Genomic DNA, 27,349 nt, shown 5'->3' on the forward strand with positions numbered 1-27,349 from the left:
CAGCTGCGGTAAAAGTTCCAATGTTCTATAAACAAAGACACGTGAAGACAGTTTTGTCCCCAGGGGCTAGTATTAAAGCATTCAGGCCAACTCCCAAAGTGAAGCTACCGGTCGAGAGTCTGAATCAACGGTTCTCCATTTAGGCTGGGTTGGTGGTGTCGCACGGCCACGGCGACCTCCAGCGGCCACCTTCAGCCATGCTGCCTGCTCTGGTTCCCCGGGGCCGGGGAGGGAGAAAGGGAGGAGCGAAGAGCTGGGTGAGTCCTGTTCCTACTCCTTACAGACCAGGAGGTCGCAGCTAGCTAGTGGCAACCTGAGATCCAGATTTCATCTCTCACAAGTGAGAGATCTTTACTCAGGACTGACGGCACCATGCAGGTCCCGAAGGACGGCAGGGTCGATTCACCGATGCAAAGTGAGGGTTGGAGGAACCCGTCAAGATGCAGAAGAGAGGAAACCCTTTCGCCTCCAGTCGAAGAAGACCGAGGCAGAGCCTCGAGCCTAGGCCTGCCTCCTCCCTTAGCCCGCGGGGTCTTTTCTCCCTTTCTGGGTTTGGGACGCGATGACCGCAGCGAAACCAAAACTGAAATGGATAAACTGAGGTGCCACCGGGGATCTATTTGAGAACTACACCCAAAGGACGGTCGTTGCCGGAAGTGGCTGTAGGGCCACTACCAGGCCCCGCCTCCAATTGCGCTACCAGTAGGCGACAGCCACCCCCCACTTCCGGCCCCTGGAGCCTAAGCCAGCAGCCCCCCTTTTACTGCTCTCCCATTGGCTGCCGCAGGGACGCGCTGTGATTTCTCATTGGTCGAGCCTCCTCTCCGGGGCCGCACCTCCTCCTCCCAGGTACTGTCTTGTCTTCCGACACCCGATAGGCTAAAGGCTGGGAGGGCGTCTGCCCCATTTGACCAATGAGCGGAGTGAAGAGTGAGGGCGGCGGCTGCGTGGTGGGGGCAGGGCGGGACTTGGTGTGGCTATTGGCCAGGGCGCGCACAGACCGGAGATACGATTGGTTGGGGTAGGAGGCACCGTGGTGGGGTCGAAGCTGCGCGGCCTCAGCAGCTGGGGGAGACGGAAGTGGTGAGAGCGCGGCCTCGGAGGGTCGGGCGGACGCCGCCTGGGTGAGTCACCGTGCCCCGTGCACTGCCAGTCTGGGAACCGCAACGACTGCGTCTTGCCCCGCCCCGCCCCAGCCCCTCCGCTTTTCATGAGCCCCGCCCTCTGTCATTCGGGGCCCCGCCTCCGAATCTTTAGGCTCCGCCCCTAGAACCTGGACACCTGGGCTCTTCTGCCAGCCTGGCCCGCCCCCCCTCTCCCCCCTCGCCCCGGGGCCAGATCCCCTTGGTCTGGGAGCCCTGGGCATCGCAGGTCTGGTCCTTGTCCTTCCCTTCCTCCCTCCCTCCGTTTCCCTGAGGCTGCGTGCCAGTGGGCGGTGAGGCAGCACCTCTGGCTTGCCGCTTGCTGGCTCCCCCGTGAGGAAGGGTGGGCTGTGATCAGGGAGGCGGGCAACACCACAGATGGAGGCTTTTATCCCCACAGACTTGCGCAGGGCACTGCTGGACTGCTTTTGAGCTCGGATAGCAGGCATGAAGGAAAGTGTCAGTAAAACCGGGGCCTGGCTCCCTAAGTGGGCCAAGGAGGCCCATCCTGAATTTCTGTTGCTTAGGCCCATTTGACAGGTACTGACTCGGAGGCCTTGAACTGGCCTGATTCTGTCCCTGTTGTGTGTGGCCTCCCACAATCCTGCATCCCACTTGGTGTCAAGTACACTCAGCAGGACCTATCCAACGCCGCTGCTTTCTGCTCACAGGTTGTGGTCCCCTCCCTCTTGTCCTCTGCTCTGGACTCTGCCCCCAGTAAACAGGTCAGGTGGGTGCTACTCCCAGACTTAGAGGCTGGCAGAGCATTCCTGTGGATTCATATCCCTACCAAGGCCTGAAGTAAGTCTTGGTTGTGCAGCCTCTCGTTTCAGAGTTGGAAGTTCCTTTGCTCTCCCAAAAAGAATAGGGTTTGGAGTGTTCTCCTTCGGGTCTCAGAATCAGGACTCTTGAATTTTGCTGAATAATCTTGGATGACACTCATTCCTGCTCCAGAACTTTGTAACTGACTTCATGCCCTGCAGAATCACTTGTTGCTTTTCTCCCCATGTAGCTCGCATTGCCTCTGTCTGGCATGGGGACTTGTGGAGAGGCTGGATTCTCTGTGAGATTCTCTGTTAGAGGTCCGGAGTAGGTGTGTGGCATTTGCTGATTCTAAGGTAATATTAATGGTGCTCTTGAATCCTATGTTTCTCTGTCTTCTTACAGTAAGAAGCAGGCAGCCAGGACCCTCACCACAGTAGAATGGTGAGTACTCTCCCTTTCCTCAGATCGTTGTGTTTTCTGTAATCCTGTCTTTCTCCATGAAGCTGCCCTGCCCCTCCTGGACCTTGAGCTCCAGGCTACTCTGTTCAGCTCCTAAACGGGTTCATCTGCGCTGGAAATAAATTAGGGTTTCTGTAGATTGCAAAACATCAGCCAGTATATGGCCTTGGGACAGGGAGCCTGTAGAAGTCTTTTTTTGCACATGCTATGCCATGCGTTCCCTATACTACCTACCACTGGCACTCTTAGCCTTTTATAATGGCCCTTCTCTTGCTTTTCTTGGGTCCCTGGTGGAAGCTCTCTGTTCTCTTTGTTCTGGCCTGAAAAACCAGGCCTCCTTTATCTCAAGATTCTTGTACTTCCTAGTGGGCCCCTTGGATATTGTGGGTCCTGTATCAGGAGTGACTCCACCAAAACACTGGGGCTTCTCCAGCTCTAAGGTGCTGCTGTCTGTTAAGCTACTGCAGCCAATAGCTGACTGGATATACAGCAGGACAGCAGCCTCAAGATGCCCAGAATATCACTGGGCTGTGCTGGGGATGGGTTAGGGAGGGGGTTGTAATGATCCTGTATACTCTTCCACTGACTGTAAGTGCCCTTGTCTCACCTCAAGTTCAGGGAACCCCTTACTTTATCCCTGAGAACTAGGAGAGGAAGCAGTGAGATGAGAAGAGAGTGGAGAATTGTAGGCCCTGGCCCATACCAGGCCCTTGCTCTTTTCAGTTCCTTTAGGTATCTTCTGTACTTAGGAACATGTTAGGGAATTCAGCTGGTGAGAGGACTCTCTCCTTCCCTCCCTAGGCATGTGGGTATGTGGTGTGTGCGGTACTGTTCTGGTATCTTCTTAGAAAGCTTGCTGGTCTTGGTCCCCACCAACTGATAGCCCCTTTCCTTTTTCTTTTCTGTAATATCCTGAATAGACTGTTGGCTTCAGGGTTAGCCTAGTTTAATTTTGAATCCTAGCACCACCACTTAAATAGCTTAGGTAAATGGCATACTTTCTTTTTAAGCCTGATGTCTCACCAGTAAAACAGGATAAGGCTTAATTCTTGGGGAGCTGAAAGGTTTTAGTGAGATAATATTTGGAACATGTATGGCTCATAGTAGATGCTTAATGCAATGTCAGGTTTTCTCCTATTCCTCCCTTGCCCTCAAATCCAAACCAAAGCCTTGGTTTCTGAAAGTAACCAGGCACAGGAAAGTGTGGGATTCTCACCAGCTCCTTCTGTGACTCCTGGTGGCGCTTTGAGCCTTTCACTGCTCCCTATTCCTCGGCCCTCTACCCAACTCCCTCCATACTCTCGGGTTTCAAGTTTTATTCTGCATGCTTCTGTGGTCTGTAGTTCCAGTCTTCTCTTTCCCAGCCTAAAAAATTCTTTTCCAAGAAAGACTTTCTTACCCAGATGTCAGAGGATGTGAAACAAGGGAGATGTGGAGCTTAAAGAGTAGGGTTGGGCAGGGGTCTTAGAATAAAACACTTAGAGAATTTCCCTTTCAGGAGTGTGGAGTGACTAACTGGCAGAGATCAGTGTACGTTCTAAGGGGCAAAAAAAGGGAACGGGATTTAGTGACGTTAGGGGATGGGAGGACACTGATGGACAGGGGTATGGTGGGTGGTGGTTTGGGAGGGAAAGGAAGAAGCCTTGGAACTGGAAAGGTCACTGGGTGGAGGTAGGCGAGCTCCATTTTGAGAATTCAGAACAGGCTTTGAAGGAACTCAAGGTGGGGAGAGCATGGGGATGGAGTGGGAAAAGGGGGGTGTGGGGTGGCTCACCTGGGAATATGGGAAATGAAAAGATGTAGGAGGTCTTGCCTTACCTTTTCACGCTATCTGGGGGCAGTCCCGCACCCCAGACTTCAAAAGCCCCTAGACTTCCCCAGAGGACGCCCTCGCACGCTGCGGAGGGGCTCCGAGGAGGGAGGAGCCTTGGAACTGTGGGCGGGGCCGCAAGGTTCCGCCCCATCCCTCCTCTCGCGGCCTGGGTCTCTCCCCTCTCTTTTGCGCTCGTGCGGGAGGGCGGAGCCGGGCTCGCTCCATTGTGGAGAGTAGGGGAGAGGCGCGCGGGAGTCCGCGGAGGCCCTGCTACCAGCGCGCTCGCCTCCTGGCCGCCGCGGCTGCCCCTGGCAGGCACCGCAGCCGGGATGCGGCGGGCGCCCGGCACTGGCGGGCAGCGCAGCGGCTCCGGGGACATGTGCGCTGGCCCAGACCGCCCGCGACCATGAGCCTGACCGCCCGCGTCTCCTGCTCTATGCTCAGCTGCTTCGTAAGTGTTGGCCTCGCCTGCGGGGGCCCAGGGGTCCTAATGCATGCTGCACCCCCAGCCCCGCCCAGGGCCAACCCTTGAGATTCCGGATTTTCGCCCATCCCCCTTCCCTAGGCCCTTGGCAAGGGAGCGGGCCGGGGGGGGTGGGGTGCGGGGGGCGGCGGGTGGTTCCCTTTTCTTTCTTGGACTTGCTTTCATCTTCGGGTGCCGGGGGATGTGGAAGGACGGGATGGCAATTCTTTGACCCATCTTGGCCCCGGAGCCACTGCCCTTGACTGCAGATCTCCAGGCCCCGCCCTGCAGGGGTACATCCCTTTACCTCTACCTCTCCATCTTGGTCCCACCCGCTGCATCCTTGCATGGGGATGTGGGATGTGGCTGGGATGTTAGGGGGGCAGGTCGGGGAGCACAGAATGTGTGAGCTGTTCCCCTGGCTCCAGTCCCCTCCCCCTTCTACCACTCCAACCCTCACCTGACACGCCAGTCTTTTCTCCTTGACTGTCCCCCAGACAGCCTCTCTTCTCCATCTTCCCTGCCTCTGCAGGGCTCTGTACCTCTGCATCATTCCCAGTCCTCCCCCACCCCCTTTGGCTTAATGCTCCTTCCCAGCTTCCCCCATCTGTCCTCTCAGATGTTCCCACCCTTCCCCTCTCACCGCCCCCCTCCCCCATCCCTCGTGGGTGGCTGCCAGGCCTCCTCTCTCTCTCCCCTGGCCTTCCTTGGGTCTCCCGGTTTCTCCCAGGTGCGTGGATCCCCTCTTCACCCCTCCCTGGTGGTTGGGAGAGGAGTTACTTCTGCTTGCTGTGGTTATTCCTTAGGAATTCCCCTCTGATCAGGGGGCAGGGCAGGTTGCTTGGCAGGTGGTGGGGGCTCTTTAGCAGTGTGGGCCTAACTGGAAGATAAGCTCAGCTCCAAAAGACATCCTCCTTTTGAAAGCAACCATGAAGGCCCTCTAGAGGCTTGGGACTGAATCCCCCAACCCACTCCTCTTTGTCTCCTTCACCCACCAGATTGACAGGTCGTGGTCTTAGGTGCCTGTTTTCCCTCTCATCTCTAAAACCAGCAACTACACCTGGTTCCTTTTTCTCAGGGCAGCACTTCCCATTCTCACTTCTGTCTTACCCTCACATTTGTCTTTTTCTTAGTTTTCTCTCTTCTTCCGTTTGGGAAATTTTGGTTCTTTTTGGTTCTGCTTCTTTTTGAGGAGTGCAGATTCCCAGGTCCTCTTTGGACCTTACTCTTCCCTTAGGCTTAATAGGCTTGAGTACCCCCCTGTCCCAACCAAGCCAGGCCTCTTTTCTCTCCTCTGGTGACCAGAACCTTTATAAGTGTGTATGGGGTGTATCCCGGTTTGTTGAGGGGAGGGGAGCAGAATGAGACCTAATGGGCCAAATGGAGCCTGGTGACTTAGGGCTGAGGCCTTCCCCACAGGGTGAGGAAGGGCCCCCCAGCCTGGAGTACATCCAAGCCAAGGATCTGTTTCCCCCCAAGGAACTAGTGAAAGAGGAGGAGAATCTGCAGGTAAGGAGGAGTTGGGGGCCCAGGGTGGGTTGAACTTTCTGCCCAATTAAAAACACCTTTTTTTCCCTCCCTTCAAAAAATATCTCCAAGGGAATCTAGTTCTGGGCTTTGGCTTCCTGTTTCCAGGTCTCTGGAGGGAGGGGAATCTGTCTACATGTGCATTGTAGAGCCTTTGGCCCCAGGGAGGGAAAGGCAGCTTTCCTGTACAGCTGTTGCCTGGTGCTGTTACCGTGGAGAGGACTCTTCTGTTCTGCCTTGGCCCAGCTTTTCCAGAGGGAATCCCACAGATCAGGGTTTGGGGAGGGGAATGGAGGGGTGACTCACTTCTGGACTGAGGGTTCCTCTGCCCTTCAACAGGTGCCCTTTACAGTGCTGCAGGGTGAGGGAGTGGAGTTCCTGGGCCGGGCAGCTGATGCCCTCATTGCCATCTCCAACTACCGACTGCATATCAAGTTTAAAGATTCTGTCATCAACGTGAGTTCCTGTCTTGTTCTCCCACAACCACGGTAGAATCCCTGTCTGGTTCAAGGTGGGATTGTTCCAATGCTCTACTTGATCGTGTCTCCAAACAGTTGGGGTTCCCTTCTTTTTCTCACCAACCTTTTATTTTCCTGCCTCGTTCTCCTAGCTATAGGTCTGTCTTTCTGCCTGTCTCTTATTCTTCCATCCCCTCTTCTCTCTTTCCTTTTACTCTGTTCCTGGCCCTTCTAAGGGGTGCAGTGGCATTGTTGGAAGAGTGCCACTTACCAACCGTGTGGCCTTGGTCAAGTCACCCTACTCAGGTCAATTTCTTCCCTAATAGTTTGTTGTGAAAACACTTGGCTTGCAGGGTTCTTGTGATTATTAATTAAGGCCCTGTATGTAGAGGACCCAGCACAGTTCCTAAGCACTTAACTGGCCCTCAGTAAATGTGGGTTTCCTTCCTAGTATTGATATATCAGCATCTGGGCTGGGGTGGGCATGAGGAGGGGTGAGAGTGGGGATCTGAGCTTTCGTTTGCCCTTCCTCTGAAGGTCCCCCTCCGGATGATTGACAGTGTAGAGAGCCGTGATATGTTCCAGTTGCACATTGCCTGCAAGGACTCCAAAGTGGTGAGGTGAGAACAATGGGGCTGCACGCAGGTCCTCTGGCCCTAGTCTTGCCCAGGCCTCTCTGATGCAGGGTTTCTCTGCAGCAAGAAAGGAAAAATCCTGCCTCACTTTCCCCATTTGGAAGAAAAGGTAGAAGCCCTGTCTAGGTTGGGAGGTCAGTTTACTGACCCACAGTATCTTGACCTGGAAAAATGGGGATAATGCATAGCTCATGGGGTTGTCATAAGGATTAAATAGGATAATGTATGAGAAAGCACCTAGGGTTAGCATACAGCACTTACTTTATTGTTGGTTCGTTTATTAATTCACTTAACATACATTTATTGAGTACTCTCCTCTATGGCAGACTGTTCTTTTTTTTTTTTTTAACGTTTATTTATTTTTGAGACAGAGACAGAACATGAATGGGGGAGGGCCAGAGAGAGAGAGAGAGAGACAGAATCTGAAACAGGTTCCAGGCTCCGAGCTGTCAGCACAGAGCCCAATGCTGGGCCTGAACTCATGGACCACGAGATCATGACCTGATCCGAAGTTGGATGCTTAACCCACTGAGCCACCCAGGTGCCCCTATGGCAGACTGTTCTAAGCACTGGAGATACAGCAGGAACAAAGAGACAAAATTTCCTACCCTCATGGAGCTTATATTCCATCGGGGAGATAGCCAGCAGTAAATAATGAGTAAAATATGTTAAATGGTGGTAAATGAAAGGTGAAAAATAAAGCAGGTAAAAGGGATATGGAGTGCTATGGAGGTGAAGGTTGTAGCTTTAAACAATGTGATCACAGAAGGTTGCATTGCAAAGGTGACATTTGAGTCAAGACCTAAAGAGAGTGACCATGTGGATATTTGAGTGAAGAGGGTGCCAGAGAGAGAGAGAGAGCAGCGAATGCAAAGGCCCTGAGGTGGGTATGTACCTAGCATATTGGAAGAAGAGCAAGGAAGCTAGTGTATAGCTGGAGTGGAGTGCATGTGGGTGAGGGTGGTGGAATGTAAGATCTGAGAGGTAAGGGGGGGTGTCAGGTTGTCATAATGACTGGCTTTTACTTTGAGGTAAATGAGAAACCACTGCAGGGTTTTGAGCAAAGGAGAGATGTGATCTGATTAAATGTTTTATAGAATTGCTTTGGCCGCTATATTGTGAATAGATAGAAGTGAGTTGGGGGCAAAAGCAAGGGCAGAAGCCGAGGGATTAGTTAAGCTATTGCAGTTAGCCAAGTGACAGAGCATGATGGCCTTGCTAGCGTGGTGGTGGTCAAACTGGTGAGGAATGGTCAGATTTTTGAAGGTAGAGATGACAGAATTTGCTCTCAGATTGGATATGAGAGAAAGAGGAATCTGGAATGATTCCACGGATTATTAAAAGAATGCTCAGTTTAGAGGCTGTCATGTGCTCAGGTCTGTAGGGATTCAGAAAGAGAATCCACAGTGGCCTTGCCTTCAGGGAGGTTGAGGTCTAGTTGCTGAAGGAAGATTTAACAGTGGCAGTATGCTGTGGAAAAACATACTGTTTAATACTCTAAGCATATTAAGAATAAAAGAGGAAGGGGTCTTAAAATGAGCTGGGAAGGCTTCAAAAAAGAGTTGTGACCAGAACTATCTTCAAAGTGTCAGTAGGATGTGGCTTGGCCAAGACGAGGTATAATCAAGCAGAAGTGAAGAAACAAGGAGACAGGAATGATGTGAACAGGACTTCCTGCCTGAAGCAGGAGTCATGGGAGATAACGTGGAATAGCAGACATTCAGGGACATGCGGTAGCATTTAGATTTGATATGAGAAATGAAATGGTAGGGCCCCCCACTAGAAGGTACAAGTATGTCTCAAGGACTAGAGTTCTTGGGAAGAGAATTGTCAAAAAGATAAATTCTCTTGGGTATTCACCAGTATCCCTGGTTCTCCTCAGGATCCCCATGCCTTACCTCCTGCTTTAAAGCCTCCTCTCCCCATGTTTTCGACCCTTATGGCCCCAGTGCACACCTGCCTCTTATCTCACTCTGTGGCTTCTTGCCTGGCAGGTGCCACTTCTCCACTTTCAAGCAGTGCCAAGAGTGGCTGTCACGGCTAAGCCGGGCCACGGCGAGACCTGCCAAGCCTGAAGACCTCTTTGCCTTTGCCTACCATGCCTGGTGCCTGGGGCTGACTGAGGAGGACCAGCATACTCACCTATGTCAGCCAGGTAAGGCCAGGCTGTTTTCTTTGGAAGATTTCCTGTCTCTTGGTTCTTACCCTCCTCCACCCCTGGCCATGGTTCTGTTGGATGCTGACAGGCGTGGGGGCTGTGTTGCAGGAGAGCACATAAGATGTCGCCAGGAGGCTGAGCTCGCGAGGATGGGCTTTGATTTGCAGAATGTCTGGAGAGTCTCCCACATCAACAGCAACTACAAGTGAGAGGGAAGGGGTGGGGTAACCAAAATACCAATCTAGACTTAGACCTTGCCGGGCACAGCCCCTGGTTCTGTGAGGGGAGGACTCCTGACTCACAAAGCCATCTCTGGGGATCTTGTCATCACATGTCTTAGATCAAGCTTGGTGATCCCATCTGTTCTCTTCGCAGATTGTGCCCCAGTTACCCCCAGAAGCTGCTGGTTCCTGTGTGGATCACAGACAAAGAGCTGGAGAACGTGGCTTCCTTCCGCTCCTGGAAGCGGATCCCGGTGGTTGTGTATAGGTGAGGCGGTAGGGGACAGGAAGTAGAGAGGATACTTTTTATGCAATAAGGAAAGAGTCAAAACTGGAGATTTGTCCTAGTTGACTGGGAATTGACACCCTGCAGGGAATGAAATAATTTCAAATCAAAAACTGCCTCAGTTTTTTTCTCCTAAAGATGAGGCTTTTGGAGAGTACATTCACTTTACTCTTTTTTGGAGGGTGTGTGTGTGTGTGTGTGTGTGTGTGTGTGTGTGTGTAAAATGTTGCATTAGAACAAGAGTTGGCAAACTGTTGCCTGTGAACCAAATCTAGCCTGCAGCCTGTTTTATGTACAGCCCAGAACTACGAATGATTTTTATATTTTTAAAAAGTTATTTAAAAAAAAACAAAAACCAAGAAAACCAGAAAGGAGAATGTATGACAGAGACTGGCTATGACGTGTGAAGCTGCACATTTATTGTTTGTTTCTGTCTGAAAAAGCTTGCGGGTTCCCTGCAGTAGAACATTATAGCTAACATAGAGCGAGGCATATAGTAGCGAGGAGGTTTGGAGTTGTTCTGCTCTGGGCTCAGGCTTGCTCTCCTGTTGGTGTCTGTACCTGGAGCAGGTGCTGTGCAGATTCAAGAAGTCAAGGTCACCCTGGCAACACAGCCTATTTGAGAAATGTGTATGACAGCACTTTCTAAACTATAAAGCCCTCTAGATATGTCAAGGGCTCTTGGTGTTTATTATCATGGCCTGGGTGAACTGGTAGCCCCTGTTGGCTCTGGAGATCTTAGTTCTTGGGGCCTTGGTAGTAGGCCTGGGGGGTGGGAGCTGCAACTGGCAAGGGCATGATGGCTTCTTCCATTTTGTCAGACACCTACGCAATGGGGCTGCAATTGCCCGCTGCAGCCAGCCTGAGATCAGCTGGTGGGGCTGGCGCAATGCTGATGATGAGTATCTGGTCACGTCCATCGCTAAAGCTTGTGCTCTGGACCCAGGGACAAGGGCCACTGGGGGCTCCCTCAGCACTGGGAATAGTGATGCCAGCGAGGCATGTGACACTGACTTCGGTAAGGTGTGGGTGGTGCTTACGCCCTGGGGAGCAGGTCCCCTCCTTGGTCTCATTGGCTTTCAGGGAGTCCCCAGTGAGAGGATGGGAAGAAGATGACAACACACAGGGTGCCAGGGTCCCTGCCCTTTGGGAAGCTGTGGGGTGGCAGGGGACTATAGTTGTATGTTCTCCTCTGAAAGGGAGTGTCCCAGGGTAGGGTGAGGCTGGGCTGCCTGACCCAGGGTCTGCTCCCTGCCACATGTTTAGATTCTTCCTTGACTGCATGCTCTGGAGTGGAGAGCACAGCGGCCCCCCAGAAACTGCTGATCCTGGATGCTAGATCCTACACGGCGGCTGTGGCCAACCGGGCCAAGGGTGGAGGCTGTGAGTGTGAAGGTACTGCTGTTACCCCAGTGTCTGCAGTCAGTCTGTGCTCTGGGTGGCTTTGGTGAGGAGGGACCTGGGGGCAGCTCGTGCAGTGGAAAGAGCCAAACACTTGGCTTGGAATCGGGACTCTGCCACTTAACTAGCTATGACTAAATTGCTTAATCTAAGTTTTATTTTCTTATCTGTCAAATGGGGATGATAATAACAATTATTGGCTAGAGAAGCTACTATATATTGAGAGTTTACTATGTATTGCCATTGCTAGTAGTAATAGGACTATCATTTGTCATTAACATCATTATTACTACCGTTAGTATATGGCTCCTGAGCATCCAGACATAAGTGGTCTGCACTGCCAAGGAAGCCTGGCCCACTTGTCCTGGACGCCTGTTTTCAGGACATGCTCTTATGCTCCACTCTCCTCTGTATGTCTACAGAATACTATCCCAACTGTGAGGTCGTGTTCATGGGAATGGCCAATATCCATGCCATCCGGAACAGCTTCCAGTACCTTCGGGCTGTGTGTAGCCAGATGCCTGATCCCAGCAAGTAGGTGGTCCCTGCCCCAGTTCCATCCTCTCTTGTCTTGTCCTTCACCCAGTTCTAGTTCTTAGGAGGTGAGAGAGGGAACTGGGGAGTATAGAGGTATGGGAGACCTGAGAGCCTGGGTGCAGTGGGCCAGTTCCAAGATCACTTCTTCTGCTTTTTAGCCAACACTTTGGAAGCCACAGGACACTGGGCTCCCTTTGTTTGGATCCTCTCCTACTTAAAGAACACAGAGAACTGGGGAAAGAATGGCTAAATGTGCGTGTGATGCTTCCCGTTCTCCCTCGGTCCCTAGTCTCTTGTCTACCTCAGGTCTTGTCTTCCTTCCTTTCCTGCCAGATACCTCCTGGCAGAAAGGCCACAGACTGGACCACTTGGCTTCAGCCCTCCCTAGGGACTTCATTAGTTGTGGCTGGCCATGGGCGGTGGAAGAGACCGTTGGATCCTCAGCGCCCTTGGTGACAGACTTGATTTCTGCTCTTGCGTAGCTGGTTGTCGGCACTGGAGAGCACCAAATGGCTACAGCACTTGTCGGTGATGCTAAAGGCAGCTGTGCTTGTGGCTAATACTGTAGACCGGGAAGGCCGGCCTGTGTTGGTGCACTGCTCAGATGGCTGGGACCGGACACCGCAGATTGTAGCCCTGGCCAAAATACTACTGGACCCATATTATAGGACGTTGGAGGTATTGAGTGGGGTTGGGTGGGAAAGAACAGAGGGAAAGGGGGGCGGAGAAGGCGTTGGGTCCTCTGGATCTGTCTTGGGGATCTTTCAGTGGAGGCCATGGGTGGCTTTGAGTCATAGGATTGGTTCTGCTCTTCTCTGAAGCTGCCAGCTCCTTGCTTCGGGCATCCCCTGGGGAGTAGCATACCAGCCTTTCCAGAAAGGCCCTGTACTTGGACTCTCTTTTTTGCAGGGCTTCCAAGTTTTAGTAGAGTCTGACTGGCTGGATTTTGGGCACAAGTTTGGAGATCGCTGTGGCCACCAGGAGAATGCAGAGGACCAAAATGAGCAATGCCCTGTGTTCCTCCAGTGGCTTGATTCCGTTCATCAGCTGCTCAAGCAGTTCCCCTGCCTGTTTGAGTTTAATGAAGCATTCCTGGTAAGTTAAAGCCTGTGGCCAGGGTCAGGGAGAAGGTGGCCGAGGCTCCCAGTTGCAAGCTGTCTTGGCCCTCTAGGTAAAGCTGGTGCAGCACACATACTCCTGCCTCTACGGCACGTTCCTGGCCAACAATCCTTGGGAGCGAGAGAAGCGCAACATCTATAAGCGGACCTGCTCTGTGTGGGCTCTCCTGCGAGCTGGCAATAAGAACTTCCATAACTTCCTCTACACACCTGGCTCAGACATGGTAAGTCCAAACCCTTATCCTGTCAGTGCTTCTTCGAGACCTATAAGGAGAACAGGCTGAGTCAGTGGGGAGAACGTAGAGCCAAAAGCTTGGGGAAGGAAGAGGGACCCGGAACAGCTCACAAAACACTAGTATGGTGCTGCTTCCCTAGGTCCTGCATCCTGTGTGTCACGTACGGGCTCTACACCTCTGGACAGCTGTTTATTTGCCAGCGTCGTCTCCATGTACACTTGGGGAAGAGACCATGGATCTTTACCTTTCCCCGGTGGCTCAGAGCCAGGAGTTTTCTGGCCGTTCTCTGGACAGGTAAGAAGATCCTTTCTTGCTCTCTTCTCTCCCCACCAGGAAGGCAATACTGCTTTGTGTCTAGCCTAACGTTTTCCTTCTTTTATGAGATATTTAAAAGCAACTTCTTGATATAGTTGAAGGAGAAACTTGGCCCAGGACTTGCAGCTAGCATGGAGTGTACTCTGTGTGTCTTCAAGGTCCTCTCCTAAGATAAGATTGGTCACCTTCTTTCCTGGATCTGCTCTCACCCTTTGTGACATAGCCAAGCAGAGGACAGGAGAACAGAACAGAAAGGACTGTTTCAGGAAGGTTTGTGGGAATGGGCTTGATTTATGTTCACTGATAGAAGGCATTGATTGGGGCACTTCTAGAAGCATCTGATTCTCAGGGAAGTGGGTTTCCAGAAGAGGGATGGCCTTCATGTTCTCCCACAGGAAAAGGCCAGAATTTAAAGTTTTTATCTTTTTGATTTATTTTGAGAGAGAGAAAGAGGAGAAAAAAAAAAAAAAAAGCATGAGCTGGGGAGGGGCAGAGAGAAGAGAGAGAGAGAGGAGAGAGAGCATCCCAAGCAGGCTCCTTGCCATCAGTGTAGAGCCTAATGCAGGGCTCGATCCCTTCAATTGTGAGATCATGACCTGAGCCAAAAATCAAGAGTTGGATGCTCACCAGGTGAGCCACCTGGCCAAAAAGGCCAGAAGTTAAAGGGCGACATAAAAATTAAAGTTTATCTTCTGGCTGAATATTTGGGGGAAGTACAGTCAATGTTGTTTACGTTATAAGAGTAACACAAGTTCCTATTTTAGAAAAAGTTGAACGATGTAAAAGTAGAAAATGAAAGTCCTCCCTCCCTGATCCTTGTCCCCACAGGCTGGTAACACTGCGTGTCTTTCCTGATGTTTATGTTTACATACATGTATCCACGCTTTCATATAGAAACGTTTTTAAAATACAAAAACAGGGGCACCTGGGTGGCTTATTTGGTTGAGCGGCCAACTTCAGCTCAGGTCAGCTCAGGTCATGATCTTGAGGTTTGTGAGTTCGAGTGGGCTTCCTGCTGTCAGCACAGAGCCTGCTTTGGATCCTACTTTGGATCCTCTGTTCCTCCCTCCCTCTCTCTCTCTCTCTTTCTCTCTCTCTCTCTCTCTGTCCCTGCCCCTCTGCCGCTCGTGCTCTGTTCCAAAAGTAAATAAACCTTAACAAAATAAAATACAAAAACGGAACCATATTTTGCATACTGATCTGCAAAATGTTTTGCCCGCTTTGTATTAGGCTGTCACCCCTGTAAAGCACATGTAAAGCTGCTGTTTTTTTGCTTTAGCGGCTGCATATGTTAGTCTAAAATTAGAGTGTAGCATTATTTATATAACCAGTTTCCAACTGGTGATCATTCAGGTGATTTTTTTTTTTTTAACTATTACTGGGAGTGCTTTAAATAACATCCTTAACTATGTGTAAGTTTTTTAAAACAGTTGTCAAATACACATAATAATTATCATCTGAACCATTTTTTTAAATAATTTTTTTAAGTTTATTTATTTTGAGAGAGAGACAGCATGAGCCGGGGAGAGACAGAGAGAGTGGGAGAGAGAGAGAAAGAATCCAAGTAGGCTCCATGCTGTCAGCACAGAGTCCGATGTGGGGCTCAAACTCACAAAACTGTGAGATCACGACCTGAGCTGAAACGAAGATTTGGTTGCTTAACCAACCAACTGAGCCACCCAGGTGCCCCATCAACTGAACCATTTTTAGGTGTACAATTAAGTAGTATCACCTTATATGTGTATCTTGGCATTTGTGCTAGTGTTTTTGCCAGATAAATTTCTAAGCAATGAAAATGCTGGGTTCAAAGGATATGTATGATCTTTGTTTCTTGGTGGAAGATTTTTATTTTTTATTTATTTGTTTATTTATTAAAGTTTATTTATTTATTTAGAGAGAGCACATATGTGAGCAGGGGAGGGGCAGACAGACAGAGGGAGAGAGAGAATCTCAAGCAGGCTCTGTGCTGTCACCATGGAGCCCAATGTGGGACTTGATCTTATAAACTGTGAGATCATGACCTGAGCCAAAATCAAGAGTCTGACACTTAACTGATTGAGCCACCCAGGCACCCCTTGTGGAAGACTTTTAAAGCTAAAATATAGCTTAAATTACTGGTTGAATATTATAAAGGAAAACAAAAAAAAACATGCCCCTATAAATTACTGGTTTTAGGGTCTTGAGTCCATGGTCAGCTGCCCAGGGATAGGCTTCAAGAATTCTGTGATTTTCCTCTTTCCCCAAACTATGCAGAATTTGAGTATACTCAAATTTGTAAGTTTACTTTGCCAGGGAGAGGGCTCAGAACTTTTTATCAAATTCTCAGTAAGTTCTGTGACTTGTGTAAAAATCACTGTCTTAAATTAATATCTAATTTTTCAATTCAATCAGTGTTTTTTTTTTTAAACCTACTAGTTGTCTAATTCTAGGTTTATGGGCCAAAGAAATACAAGATATTGATTCTATTTAAGATATTCTTTAAAAGCTGTAATAAGATAGACATAGGAGAACTACTACTAGAGAACATTTCTAAGTCAGCATCCAAGCAAGTAAGAATGTGTATAGTTCAAAGCTATTAGAGAAATGAGAAGTCAGAAAGGGGTCATTTGGTGACTGTTTACTCAGAGAAGTTTTAATGGAAGACCAAGCAGGAAACCTTGGCTTTTTTGTCTAGCATCTGGTGCAGGGCCTGGCACATAATAGGTGCTTTAGTAAATGCTTAAATGAACAAACAAATGAATGGAATACCTGGTAATAAGTAGTAGAGAGGGGTCCAAAGGAATTGGATACATGAGAGTTAGTTGTTTTGTTTAAAAAAAAATTTTTTAATGTTTGTTTATTTTTGAGAGAAAGAGAGACAACGTGAGCAGGGGAGGGGCAGAGAGAGACACACACAGAATCTGAAGCAGGCGCCAGTCTCTGAGCTGTCAACACAGATCCTGACATGGGGCTCAAACCCATGAACTATGAGATCATGGTCTGGGTCAAAGTTGATGCTTAACCAACTGAGCCACCCATGCACCTCTACATGAGAGATAGTTCAAAGAAAAAAAGAGGAACCTCTTTGGAACTGGCAGGGGTTAGGAAGGGGCCATTCTGAGGAATAGAAAGAAAGAAATATGGGATAGTTCATTGAGGGCTTTAGACATTTCCCTGAGGAGTTTGAGTCAGTTGTCAATAGGAAGTCATTGTAGGAAGTCATTGTGACCTGGTGACCATGGGATTTTTGGAGAATGAACCACTGAGCTGGGTAGTTGGGGACACAGAGAACAGCCAACACTATTGTAATTCAGATATGAGGGGAAGAGTCCTTGGAAAAGGAAAGGATTAAAATCCTTGAAGAGGAGTCATTAGCAGATTATGGAGTGACTGAGTGTGGGAGTGTGGAAGTGAAGAGGACTCGTCAAAGGTCATGACTCTCCAAGCCTAGAAACTAGATGGATATTAGTACTAACCTAAAGACATTGGGAAGTTGAGAAGACGAGTCAGTTCGGGGAAGAGGAGATACAGGCAGGTTGGGATTGAAATATTAGCAAAGAGAAGGTGTGCTATAGGCAGTTCAAGATGGAGAGTTGGATTTGGAGGACTAAGTAGCATGCAAATTAAAAAAAAAAAATGCTTTCTTTAACAGCTGGCCTGACTTGGTTCTACCTTTCTCTAGATCAAAAATATCCTGCCCTCTTTTCTCTTTTTCCATTAAAGTACAAGACATTCTGCTATACCCAGCTCAAATCCTACCTTCTCTACGTAGCTTTCTTTGACCACCCTCGTTGGATGAGTTGTCTCTGTTCAAAACTCCTCAGGCATTATTGTCTCTACCAGCATTATTGATTAAACCTTCTGTGTAGGTAGTAATTGGCTGTTGAGGATTTCAGACTGTTGATACTGTTGAATTTGGGTCAAGAATACATGGGAGGTCTTCATACTCTTCTACTTCTTTTGTATGTTTGAAAGTTTCCATGATAAAAAAGTAAAATAAAGGGGGGGGGGGAACCAAAGTTAGCTGTGGTACTTTTTAAAAATACAGATGCCTGGGTCTCACTCTTGGCCATTCTCATTCATAGGTCTTTGATGGGTCTGGTTGTCTATATATCTAGAAGATCTATAGGAGCTCCTAATGTGCACCAAATATTGAATTTCACTTGTCTTTTTCATTCAGTTGGTACCTAGCTGTGAACACTTGATGTTAGATTTTCAGCTCACTACTCATTTCTCAAATTGTTTGATTGGCCAGTGTTGGGAATTCAAATAAGAAACAGTGCTACCTTCAAGGCACTTTTATAGCAGGAGAGAAACAAGTAAATAGTAAGTGCAGTAATGTAGGAAGTACTGAGCGATGTGCTTTGAAGTGGATTGTTTTGTTTAATCTTCACCACGGTTTTAAGAGATAGATACTGTTACCTTTCTCTGATAGATGAGGGAATGGAGGCTTAGAGAAAGAAGTTAAGGTCACATAGTTAAAAAATTGCCAAGCTAGGATTTGAGCCGAGGCTATGGGACTCCAGAGACTGTGTAATCATAACCATTGCCATTGCCTTCCTGGAATTTCATACCATACACATACACAAAATCAAAATTGATCACAAAAGTAAAATCACACATAAAAATACTTAAAAAACATAATAAGGTGTTTTTTAAACCTGAGTGGCACAGTCGGTTGAGTGTCTGACTTTTTTTAATTTTTTAAATGTTTTTTATTATTTTTGAGAGAGAGAGAGACAGAGCATGAGCGGGGGAGGGGCAGAGAGAGAGGGAGACACAGGATCTGAAACAGGCTCCAGCACAGAGCCTGAGGTGGGGCTCAAACTCAGGAACCATGAGATCATGACCCGAGCCAAAGTCGGCGCTTAACTGACTGAGCCACCCAGGTGCCGCCCCCCTCCCCCACATAAAAAAAAAAAGAAAAAAAAATTTTAATGTGAGCGTCTGACTCTTGGTTTTGGTCCAGGTCATATCTCATAGTACACAGGATTGAGCCCTGGGTCAGGCTCTGTGCTGACAGCTTGGAGCCTGGTTGGGGTTTCTCTCTTCTCCCTCTGCCCCTCCCCCCACTTGTACATGTGCACGTGCTCTCTGTCTCTCTCTCTCTCTCTCAAAATAAGCACTTAAAAAAAAACTAAAAAACCCCCATAAGTTTCAAAAACCAAACACTTAAAAAATCAGCTATATTTTAACTCCATCTTTGAGGGATTTTTCTGTGTGGGCTGGACTGACTGAGGCATCTGAAAATAGGAGTCCAATTAAGTCTCCACTGTTTCCTGGCAAATTTCCCTGAAGTTTTTGTTGCTCAAAGGACTTTTGAAATGTTTTAAGAATCAGACATTCTTGAAAATGTCTGTTACCCGTTTGGTGTGCACGAATGCTTCTAGAACTCTTTTGAGTGCTTTATGCTAGGGGAATTTTCCATGGTGACTTAGGACTCTGAGGCATGCACTGCTGCTAAGGGGTTGTAAAAGGCTGTGCTGGTTACTACTGTGATGGAAAGATCATTTCTAACAAGGAAGGCAGTAAAAATGAGAAGTTGTGAGTGTAGTCTTAGTAAGTTTGCTCTTGGCTGCCTATAGTTTGAATCCTCATAGCATCTCTATAAGGTATAATTTATGATGATCATTTTACAGAGGATGATAGTACATGTCTAAAAGGTTAAATAACTTTCTTGTAGTCATATGGCTAATCATTGTCAGAACCAGTATTGTCTAGCTCCAAAACTGGCTTGCTTCCATCTTACCGAGTGTGATAGAGGTAGTTGGACATTAGATTTAAGGCTCAGGTATAGTCCTGGCTAGCATAGTTGATTTAGATGGCATCAACATAGAAAGCATTGCAACCGTGGGAGTGGTCAAGATCGCCCAGGGAGATTGTGTAGAGTGAGGACTGATAAAAGTTGGGGGCAGATGCTCAGTTCTGGAGGACAGAGTTCATGTCCTTCACTTTTTGCAGAGTAGACTTGTTGCAGTGAACATTGGTTGTTTGTAATCTTAAATGTTGTATCTTGGGAACTCTGGCTTTGATGTTGCTTTGATGGCCTGATTCTGCATATTAGAGGTAGCTCCCATTTACTGACCTGGAGGTGTGTTTGTCTTTCCAGATTACCTAAAACCAGATCTATGGACGATCTGCTTTCTGCCTGTGACACAAGCAGCCCCCTGACTCGCACATCCAGTGACCCTAACCTGAATAACCACTGTCAGGAGGCCAGAGTAGGCCTGGAGCCCCGGCACAGCAGTCCTGAGGGCTCAGAGACCTTTGTGGAATCTGTGGTAGGAGGTCCTCAGCAGACCGTAGGAGAAATGGGTCTTCCTTCCCCTCTGCCCAGCAGCCAGAAAGACTACTTGAGCAAGAAACCTTTCAAGAGTCAGAGAAGCTGTTCTCCAAGTTACAAACTGTTTAGTACTGCAGTGCCCCAGGAAATGAAGAGCAACATCTCTGATCCTGAGATCAAAGTCCTGGAAGAGACTGAAGCAGCAGCTCCAGACCCTCCTGCCCACAATGAGATGAATAGGACTTTAGATGGCACAGAGGAGCCACCTGAACATTGTCCTGAGAAAGAAGCTGTCAGCACACTCTCCGAAGTTGTTTCCAACAAATGGAATGGAGTTTGTGATTTTCCTGAGTCTTCCCAGGACTCCCTTTCGGGTGCCCCCCAACAGGCCCTGCTAGATTCCATGCTAGGTGTGCCCTCTGGATGTGCTGCAGATCACAGTCTGGGTACCCTTTGCGACCCACTGAGTGCTACCAGCCAAACTCCTTCGGAGCCAAGCACTGACTTCCTCAGCCAAGATCCCCCAGGGTCTGTGGCAAGGAGTTCCCACCAGGAACAGCCCAGCTCTGTGTCAGATCTGATTCATAGGGAGGAATACACTGGCAAAAGAGGGAATAATAGGAATGGGCAGTTATTGGAAAATCCTCGCTTTGGGAAAGTGCCATTGGAATGGGCCCGAAAGCCAATTTCTCAGAGCCAGATCAGTGAGTTTTCCTTTTTAGGATCCAACTGGGATAGCTTCCAAGGGATGGTGACTTCATTCCCAAGTGGGGAGACCACCCCTCGGCGGCTGCTTTCCTATGGCTGTTGCAGCAAAAGGTCAAGCAACAAGCAGGTGCGGGCAATAGGGCCCTGCTTTGGGGGCCAGTGGGCTCAGAGAGAAGGGGTGAAATCACCGGTCTGTTCTAGTCATTCCAGTGGACACTGTACTGGTCCAGGGGGAAAAAACAACCGGATGTGGTTGTCCGGTCACCCAAAGCAGGTCTCCAGCACAAAGCCTGTTCCACTGAGCTGCCCTTCTCCAGTGCCTCCTCTCTACCTGGATGATGATGGACTGCCCTTTCCCACGGATGTGATTCAGCATAGATTACGGCAAATCGAAGCAGGGTACAAGCAAGAGGTAGAGCAGCTACGCCGACAGGTGCGTGAGCTTCAGATGAGGTTGGATATCCGTCACTGCTGTGCCCCTCCAGCAGAGCCCCCCATGGACTATGAGGATGATTTTGTAAGTATTCACCACTGCTATCCATCCATTCATTCATTCTTTCCATCCAGCCTTCCATGCATTCAACATTTATTCATTGGGTACTTGCTATGTGCCACTGTGTTAGGTGGCTGGTCTGTAGGATGAAGGACATAGTCCCTGCTCTCAAGGAGCTCACAGTCTATAGGAGAGAGAAGCAGACAACTAGAATGATTTTTTTAAATGTTATCCTGGAAGGAAGCATCAGGTGTTGGGGGCTCAGGCTTTCCTGAGAAGATAATACTTGAGGTGAGTGCTGAAGAACTTGTCATATTTGGCTAGGTGGACCATGAAAAGGAAATACCATTCTCAAAAGCATGGAGGCAGTAAGTATTCTGATGGGATGACTCGAACAAAGGGATGGGGGTATGTGTGTGTGTGTGCACGTGTGCATGTGTGAGACATGCATGTACAGGTGTGCTGGGGCCATGGAGGAGGGAGTTGGGTAGTGAGGTGGGAGCTGATATTGGAGAAGTAGACAGGGATTGGAAAGGTCAGCTCGAGATCCCTTCTTGTGTGGATTCTACCCTCAAGGCAGCATGATTTTGGCCACTGAGAATCATGATCAGATCTGTATTTTTTTTTTTTCAATGTTTATTTTTGAGAGAGAGAGAGTGTGTGTGTGAGCAGGGGAGGGGCAGAGAGAGAGGGAGACAGAGGATCCGAAGTGGGCTCTGTGCTGACAGGAGACAGCCTGACATGGGACTCAAACTCACAAACCGTGAGATCATGACCTGAACTGAAGACGGACACTTAACTAACTGAGCCACCCAAGTACCCCAGATTTGTATTTTTTAAAATATTTTTTAAAGCTTATTTATTTATTTTGAGAGAGTACCCACGTGGGGGAGGGACAGAGAGAGACGGAGAGAGAGAGAATCTGAAGCAGGGTCTCCATGCTGTCAGTGCAGACCCTGATGCAGGACTCAAACTCATGAACTGTGAAATCCTGACCTGAGCCAAAAACCAAGACTTGGATGCTCAACTGACTGAGCTACCCAGGCACCCCATCAGATTTGTATTTTAAGAATACTACTCTAGCAATGGTGTGTCAAGTGGATGAGGCACTTGAAATGCAGGTTGGGAGGCTGGTTAAGATGTTTTGGAATAATCCAGGGGTGCCTGGGTGGCTCAGCTTGTTAAGCTTCCCACTTCAGCTTCAGGTCATGATCTCACGGTTCGTGGCTTCAAGCCCAATGTCGGGTTCCGTGCTGACAACTCAAACCTGAGCCTGCTTTAGATCCTATGTCTCTTGTCTGTCTCTGCCCCTCCCCCATTCACACTCTGTCTCTGTCTCTCTCAAAAATAAACATTTAAAAAAAAAAAAAAGATGTTTTGGAATAATCAAAGTGAGAGATGATGAAGACTATCTAAGCTTTGCTGTGTTGGGAGCCTTCAGATTTGGGTCCACAATTCTTAAGAAGCTTCTAGGAGTCAGTTTCTTGGTCACAGTATCATGTCATCAACACGGACACTTCCCTTCCTTCTGTTAACACATTCCCACTTGCCTGCTGCCCACTTACTGGGATGGGATGGTCAGGGCTAACAACTTCCTAATATTCGGAGTGTTGGTTTAGAACAGGAGTCAGCAAACTTTCTGGTAAAGGGCCATATTAAATACTTTAGACTTTGTGGGACATATAGTCTCTGTCCCAGCTGCTTGTCTCTGCTGTCACAGCACACAAACAGCCATAGACAATACGTATAAAAATGAGTGTAGCTGTCTTCCAGTAAAACTTGATTTACAAAAACAGGCAGTGGGCTAGATTTGGCCTGTGGGCTAGATTTGGCCTGTGGGCCATAGTTTGTGAATCTCTGGTTTAGAATGTAATGAGAAATATGTCCGTGCTGTGATAAAGCATATTGGTTAAGAGCATAGGTCTGAATCCAAAATACATTTGACCCTTGAACAATGCAGGGGTTAGGGTGCTGAACCCTCATGTAGTCAAAAATCCACATAGAACTTTTGAGTTCCCCAAAACTTAACTAGTAATAGCCTAAGAAGCCTGATAATACAGTAATTAACATATATTTTGTATGTTAGATGTATTGTATGCTGTGTTCTTACAATAAAGTAAGCTGGAGAAAAGAAAACGTTACTAAGAAAATCACAAGGAAGAGAAAATAATACATTCATAGGACTATACTATATTTATTGAAAAATCTCTGCATACAAGTGGACCTGTGCAATTCAAACCTGTGTTGTTCAAGGGTCAACTGTACAACGTTGAAAATTCAGGTTTACTACTTACTACCTTTTAATTTTCTCAGTGCTTAATTTCCTTATTTGTAAAATAAGGATGATGATAATATACATCATATGATTCTTGGGAGGAATTAAAGAAGTTCATGCATGTAATATTCTTAGAATAGTACCTAATGCATAGGAAACAGTACATGTTAGTGATGGTGAAGATGGTGTTGATGTCTTTGCCTTTCTTCAGACATGTTTGAAGGAGTCCGATGGCAGTGATATAGAAGATTTTGGCTCTGATCACAGTGAAGACTGCCTTTCAGAAGCAAGCTGGGAACCTGTTGATAAGAAAGAGACTGAGGTATGTCCAGGCAAATACATGCTTTTGTGAAGCACTGAATTCTCATATTTCTCAGAGATGAGTGACATGCTATAAACTGAACCTTCTCTTGGGTGAGTGTCTTCTTTTTAGGCAAGTAGAGGCCGACTATAAAGACAGACCTCATCATTTTCTCCTGGAATGCTTTCCTTGTTGCAATGTTGCTCTTCTACTTTGTTGACAAGGACCTGGAATTTTTCCTTGTGCCTTCTGTTAGGTGACTCGCTGGGTTCCAGACCATATGGCATCACATTGCTATAACTGTGACTGTGAGTTCTGGTTGGCCAAACGAAGACACCATTGCCGGTAAGATGTTTTATATGATTCTGTAAGGCTCAAAAAGGAGTGATTGATGTATGTGTATCTGAGCTAAATAGAGTTAATCTGAAAATAGAGATATCTTTATAGGGACTACTTTTGTTTTCTGCCAACTTTTCTCTTTATTTACTCATGTAAGGCCTTTTAGAGTATCCTTCATGGTTTTTTTTTTGTTTGTTTTTTTTTTTAGTGTTTATTTTGAAAGAGCAAGAGAGAGCATATGCAAGCAGGGGAGGGACAGAGGGAGAGGAGAGAGAATCCCAAACAGGCTCTGCACTGTCAGCACAGAACCTGATGTGGGGCTTGAACTCATGAACCATGAGATCATGACCCGAGCTGAAACCAAGAGTTGGATGTTTAACTGACTGGGCCACTCAGGGGCCGTGAGGATCATTCATTTCTGATGAGCTCTTCCCTCTTTGTTCTTTGGCAGAAATTGTGGGAATGTATTTTGTGCTGGCTGCTGCCACCTGAAGCTGCCCATTCCTGATCAACAGCTCTATGACCCAGTTCTCGTCTGTAACTCCTGTTATGAACACATCCAAGTATCTCGTGCCAGGGAACTCATGAGCCAACATCTGAAGAAACCCATTGCTACAGCTTCCAGCTGAATGCCAGAGGAGATGACCTGTCCAATTTTAGCAGGTTTGAAGGGAGGATCTGCTTCAGGTGTAGTTTTGAAGGTTCCTTGGTGTGGCTCATGAAATAACAGAGCTCAAAGATACCGTCTTGAGAAATCCTCCATGGTACCATGAGACTGGAGCAGAGGAATTCCAATTTGGCAGGAGGTCTTCTATTGGTGAGACCCTCACCTTGGGGTAATGGTCCTGATCCAGACCCAGAGTCTGGAAGCTTAATGTTGAGCTGGTGACTCCAGCTTTTGTCCTAGGGGCCACAAGATGATGATTTCATAGATACCGCCTGGTGATACATGCCCCAAACAGCAATAGAAAGGCATAAGTATAACCAAACTCCAAGTGATAAACAGATCCATCTCTCCTCCACCTTGAAAAAAGCAGATTTTAGTATACAAGATAGGAATTCCTATCCTATTTGAAATGAACTATATCCTGTTCCTCTGTGCTCTGTGTCTGTGCATGAAGGCTCAGTCTTTAGAGGCACTCCCTCTAGTTGCAGTAGTTCTGTCTCTCTGTGGAGTTTGGTTTAAAGACTGGTTCAGCAAGTGGAGGTTTTGCTGTATTTTTCACTTGGCTTATCGGCCAACATCAGTGAATATTCAGTTTAGAGGGACAGTTCTAAGGAGTCAGACATTCTTGGGAGCAGAGGAAAGCTCTGCTGATGTTCAGTCCTGGCAAAAATCAGTTATTTTGAGCTGCGAAGGCAGTCGTCTCTGTTACTCAGTGGCAGCTCTTGAGGTATGCACTGTGAAGAATGAGAAGGGAAAAGCAGAAATGATCCTTGTCAAATATTTGCTGATCGTGCCCTGCCCTTTGCGCCTGACTTTTCCTAGTTGTCCTGGTGCTAACACAGGAGTTACACCTTGATCCTCTCCTGGCATGAAAACGAAACAATGGATTTTTGTTGTTGTTCCATTGCCCACTTCCCTCGTGTTGTCTTTCCCTTGGCTGCTGCCTCCTCTGGGTCACACTGCTTCTTATCCTGAACACTTGACACCTTGAGGGTAGAATTTAGCATTTGGTTTTTACCTCCTAGAATATGCTGTTTGGTATGTGAGGGTTTCAGTACAAATGCTGCTGTCTATTTCTGTGCACTTAACAATGGAACCCAAACAGAAGAGAATAAAGCCTTGATACCAAAATTGGGAGAGAAAATGTGTCCATTTGGACCAAACATTGTTTTTTTTTGTTGTTGTTGTTGTTTTGTTTCATCTTAATATGTACCAGTGGCACTTAACCAAAAGATACAGTGATATAGCCATGTACTGTGGTTGGGACAGATATAGTCTCCTTGATCTATAATGAAACCACTAGTATTTCCTTTATACATTTTCCTTAATCCATTGGTGTATAAAAGGTGAATTACACTTAGGCTTATCCTGTTTTAAAACTATGGTAGCTGTCTGTCTAACTGCTACTTTCATGTTACTTCCTAGAAAAAAATTTTTCATTTGAAAATAACTAGGATCTGCATTTAGAACAAGAATTGTTATTTGTCCTGACCTTTTCTTTAGTCCTACAGAGAAGCATCTGTGCTTTTATACTTGTCATGGATGTAACCTAAAAAGTTTTGGCGTATTTAGGTCAGCCTAGCAGAACTTTTTTTTTTTTTTTTTTTTCATTTAAATGGAGTTGAATAATGGAGATTTGTGTCTGGGAAATTCCTGAGATCATTGAAAAAGTAACAAACTATTCCTTGTCTCTGATACGTAAAATTCTAAGCATTTTCTCAATCATTAAAATTTACTGCCAGTTGCGAGTGGCTTTTTAATTAACTTTCATTGCACTTCACTCTGCCCATTTTCAGGGGGAGTAAGATTGGTGGTAACATTTGAGGAGACTGTATCTGTCTACTTCGTGTGGCTGTTTTGAGGGACTGTCCCATCAGTGAACATACTGCATGGCCTTGGAGAGAGACTCTGGGCTCTCAGCTCAGATGTATTCATCAAATACTCCTTTCAGAGCTCTCGTGGGTGTAAGTGACATGATGTGGCCAAAAATCCAAACTGTGCAGTTGCGTTGTGACAAACATGCAATGTGCTGTAAAAACTCAATACAATTTAAATAAAATCTCTATATTAGTGCTGCTTTGTTGGGTCTTTTTATTCATTTTAATTTCTAAGTAAACTTAATACTCATTTTTTCTTTGACCATGAGAAAGAACTAAAACATTATACTCCTTCCTCCCAACCATTTCCATTTTTAAAGTTTTTAAAATTTATTTATTTATTTTGAAAGTGAGGAGGGGGAAGGGCAGAGAGAGAGAGAGGGAGGGAGAGAATTCCCAGCAGGCTCCACGCTGTTGGTGCAGAGCTGGAAGGTGGGGGTGAGGGGGGAGGGAGATGAGTGCTGGATTTCATGAAACATGAGATCATGACCTGAGCAGAAATCAACAGATAGAGGCTTAACCCACTGAGCCACACAGGTGTCCCAATTTCCATTTTTAAATGGACCTTTCTTTTCTTTTTTTATAATTTTTCTTCAATGTTTATTGACTTTTGAGAGAAAGAGATTGCAAGCTGGGGAGGGGCAGAGAGAGAGAGAAAGAGAGGGAGAGAGAGAGAGGCAGAGGATCCCGAGAAGCAGGCTCCACATTGTCAGCGCAGAGCCGCTGCTGGGCTCCAGCTCACAAAGTGTTGAGTGAGATCATGACCTGAACCAAAATCAGAAGCTTAACTTACTGAGTCACCCAGGTGCTCCAAATGGACCTTTCTATCAGCATAGCTCTCACCATATTCTTATCTATTGATAGAAAGGGATTTATCATTATGGCTACCGTAG

General features: G+C 47.4%; 1 protein-coding gene across 3 annotated transcripts; it reads left to right on the forward strand.

Moving 5' to 3' along the window:
* Positions 1-1,006: 1,006 nt before the first annotated feature.
* Positions 1,007-26,652, forward strand: MTMR4 (myotubularin related protein 4). Of its 3 annotated transcripts, none has more exons than XM_047832287.1 (19): positions 1,007-1,124; positions 2,310-2,348; positions 6,062-6,151; positions 6,509-6,625; positions 7,165-7,247; positions 9,257-9,417; positions 9,529-9,625; positions 9,796-9,909; positions 10,749-10,945; positions 11,194-11,322; positions 11,751-11,862; positions 12,348-12,543; positions 12,775-12,960; positions 13,037-13,207; positions 13,359-13,513; positions 19,623-21,021; positions 23,484-23,594; positions 23,830-23,918; positions 24,364-26,652. In XM_047832287.1, the coding sequence occupies exons 2-19, from the start codon at positions 2,346-2,348 to the stop codon at positions 24,539-24,541; spliced, it is 3,588 nt and encodes a 1,195-aa protein (XP_047688243.1). In that variant the 5' UTR covers positions 1,007-1,124; positions 2,310-2,345; the 3' UTR covers positions 24,542-26,652. The 3 variants fall into 3 exon arrangements, with proteins under 3 accessions (XP_047688243.1, XP_047688244.1, XP_047688242.1); XM_047832288.1 differs by lacking the exon at positions 1,007-1,124 and adding an exon at positions 1,294-1,371; XM_047832286.1 differs by lacking the exons at positions 1,007-1,124; positions 2,310-2,348 and adding an exon at positions 4,157-4,630.
* Positions 26,653-27,349: the final 697 nt, after the last annotated feature.

This window comes from Prionailurus viverrinus, chromosome E1 (genome assembly GCF_022837055.1).
Source record: "Prionailurus viverrinus isolate Anna chromosome E1, UM_Priviv_1.0, whole genome shotgun sequence".
NCBI classification, from domain to species: domain Eukaryota; kingdom Metazoa; phylum Chordata; class Mammalia; order Carnivora; family Felidae; genus Prionailurus; species Prionailurus viverrinus.

Bases quoted from the DNA above. Each gene is read 5' to 3' on its own strand.
- MTMR4 (XM_047832286.1), top strand. From the start codon at position 4,586: ATGAGCCTGACCGCCCGCGTCTCCTGCTCTATGCTCAGCTGCTTC. The intron at 11,863-12,347 runs GTAGGTGGTCCC...GCTCTTGCGTAG, and splicing joins CAGATGCCTGATCCCAGCAA to CTGGTTGTCGGCACTGGAGA. The intron at 23,919-24,363 runs GTAAGATGTTTT...GTTCTTTGGCAG, and splicing joins AAACGAAGACACCATTGCCG to AAATTGTGGGAATGTATTTT.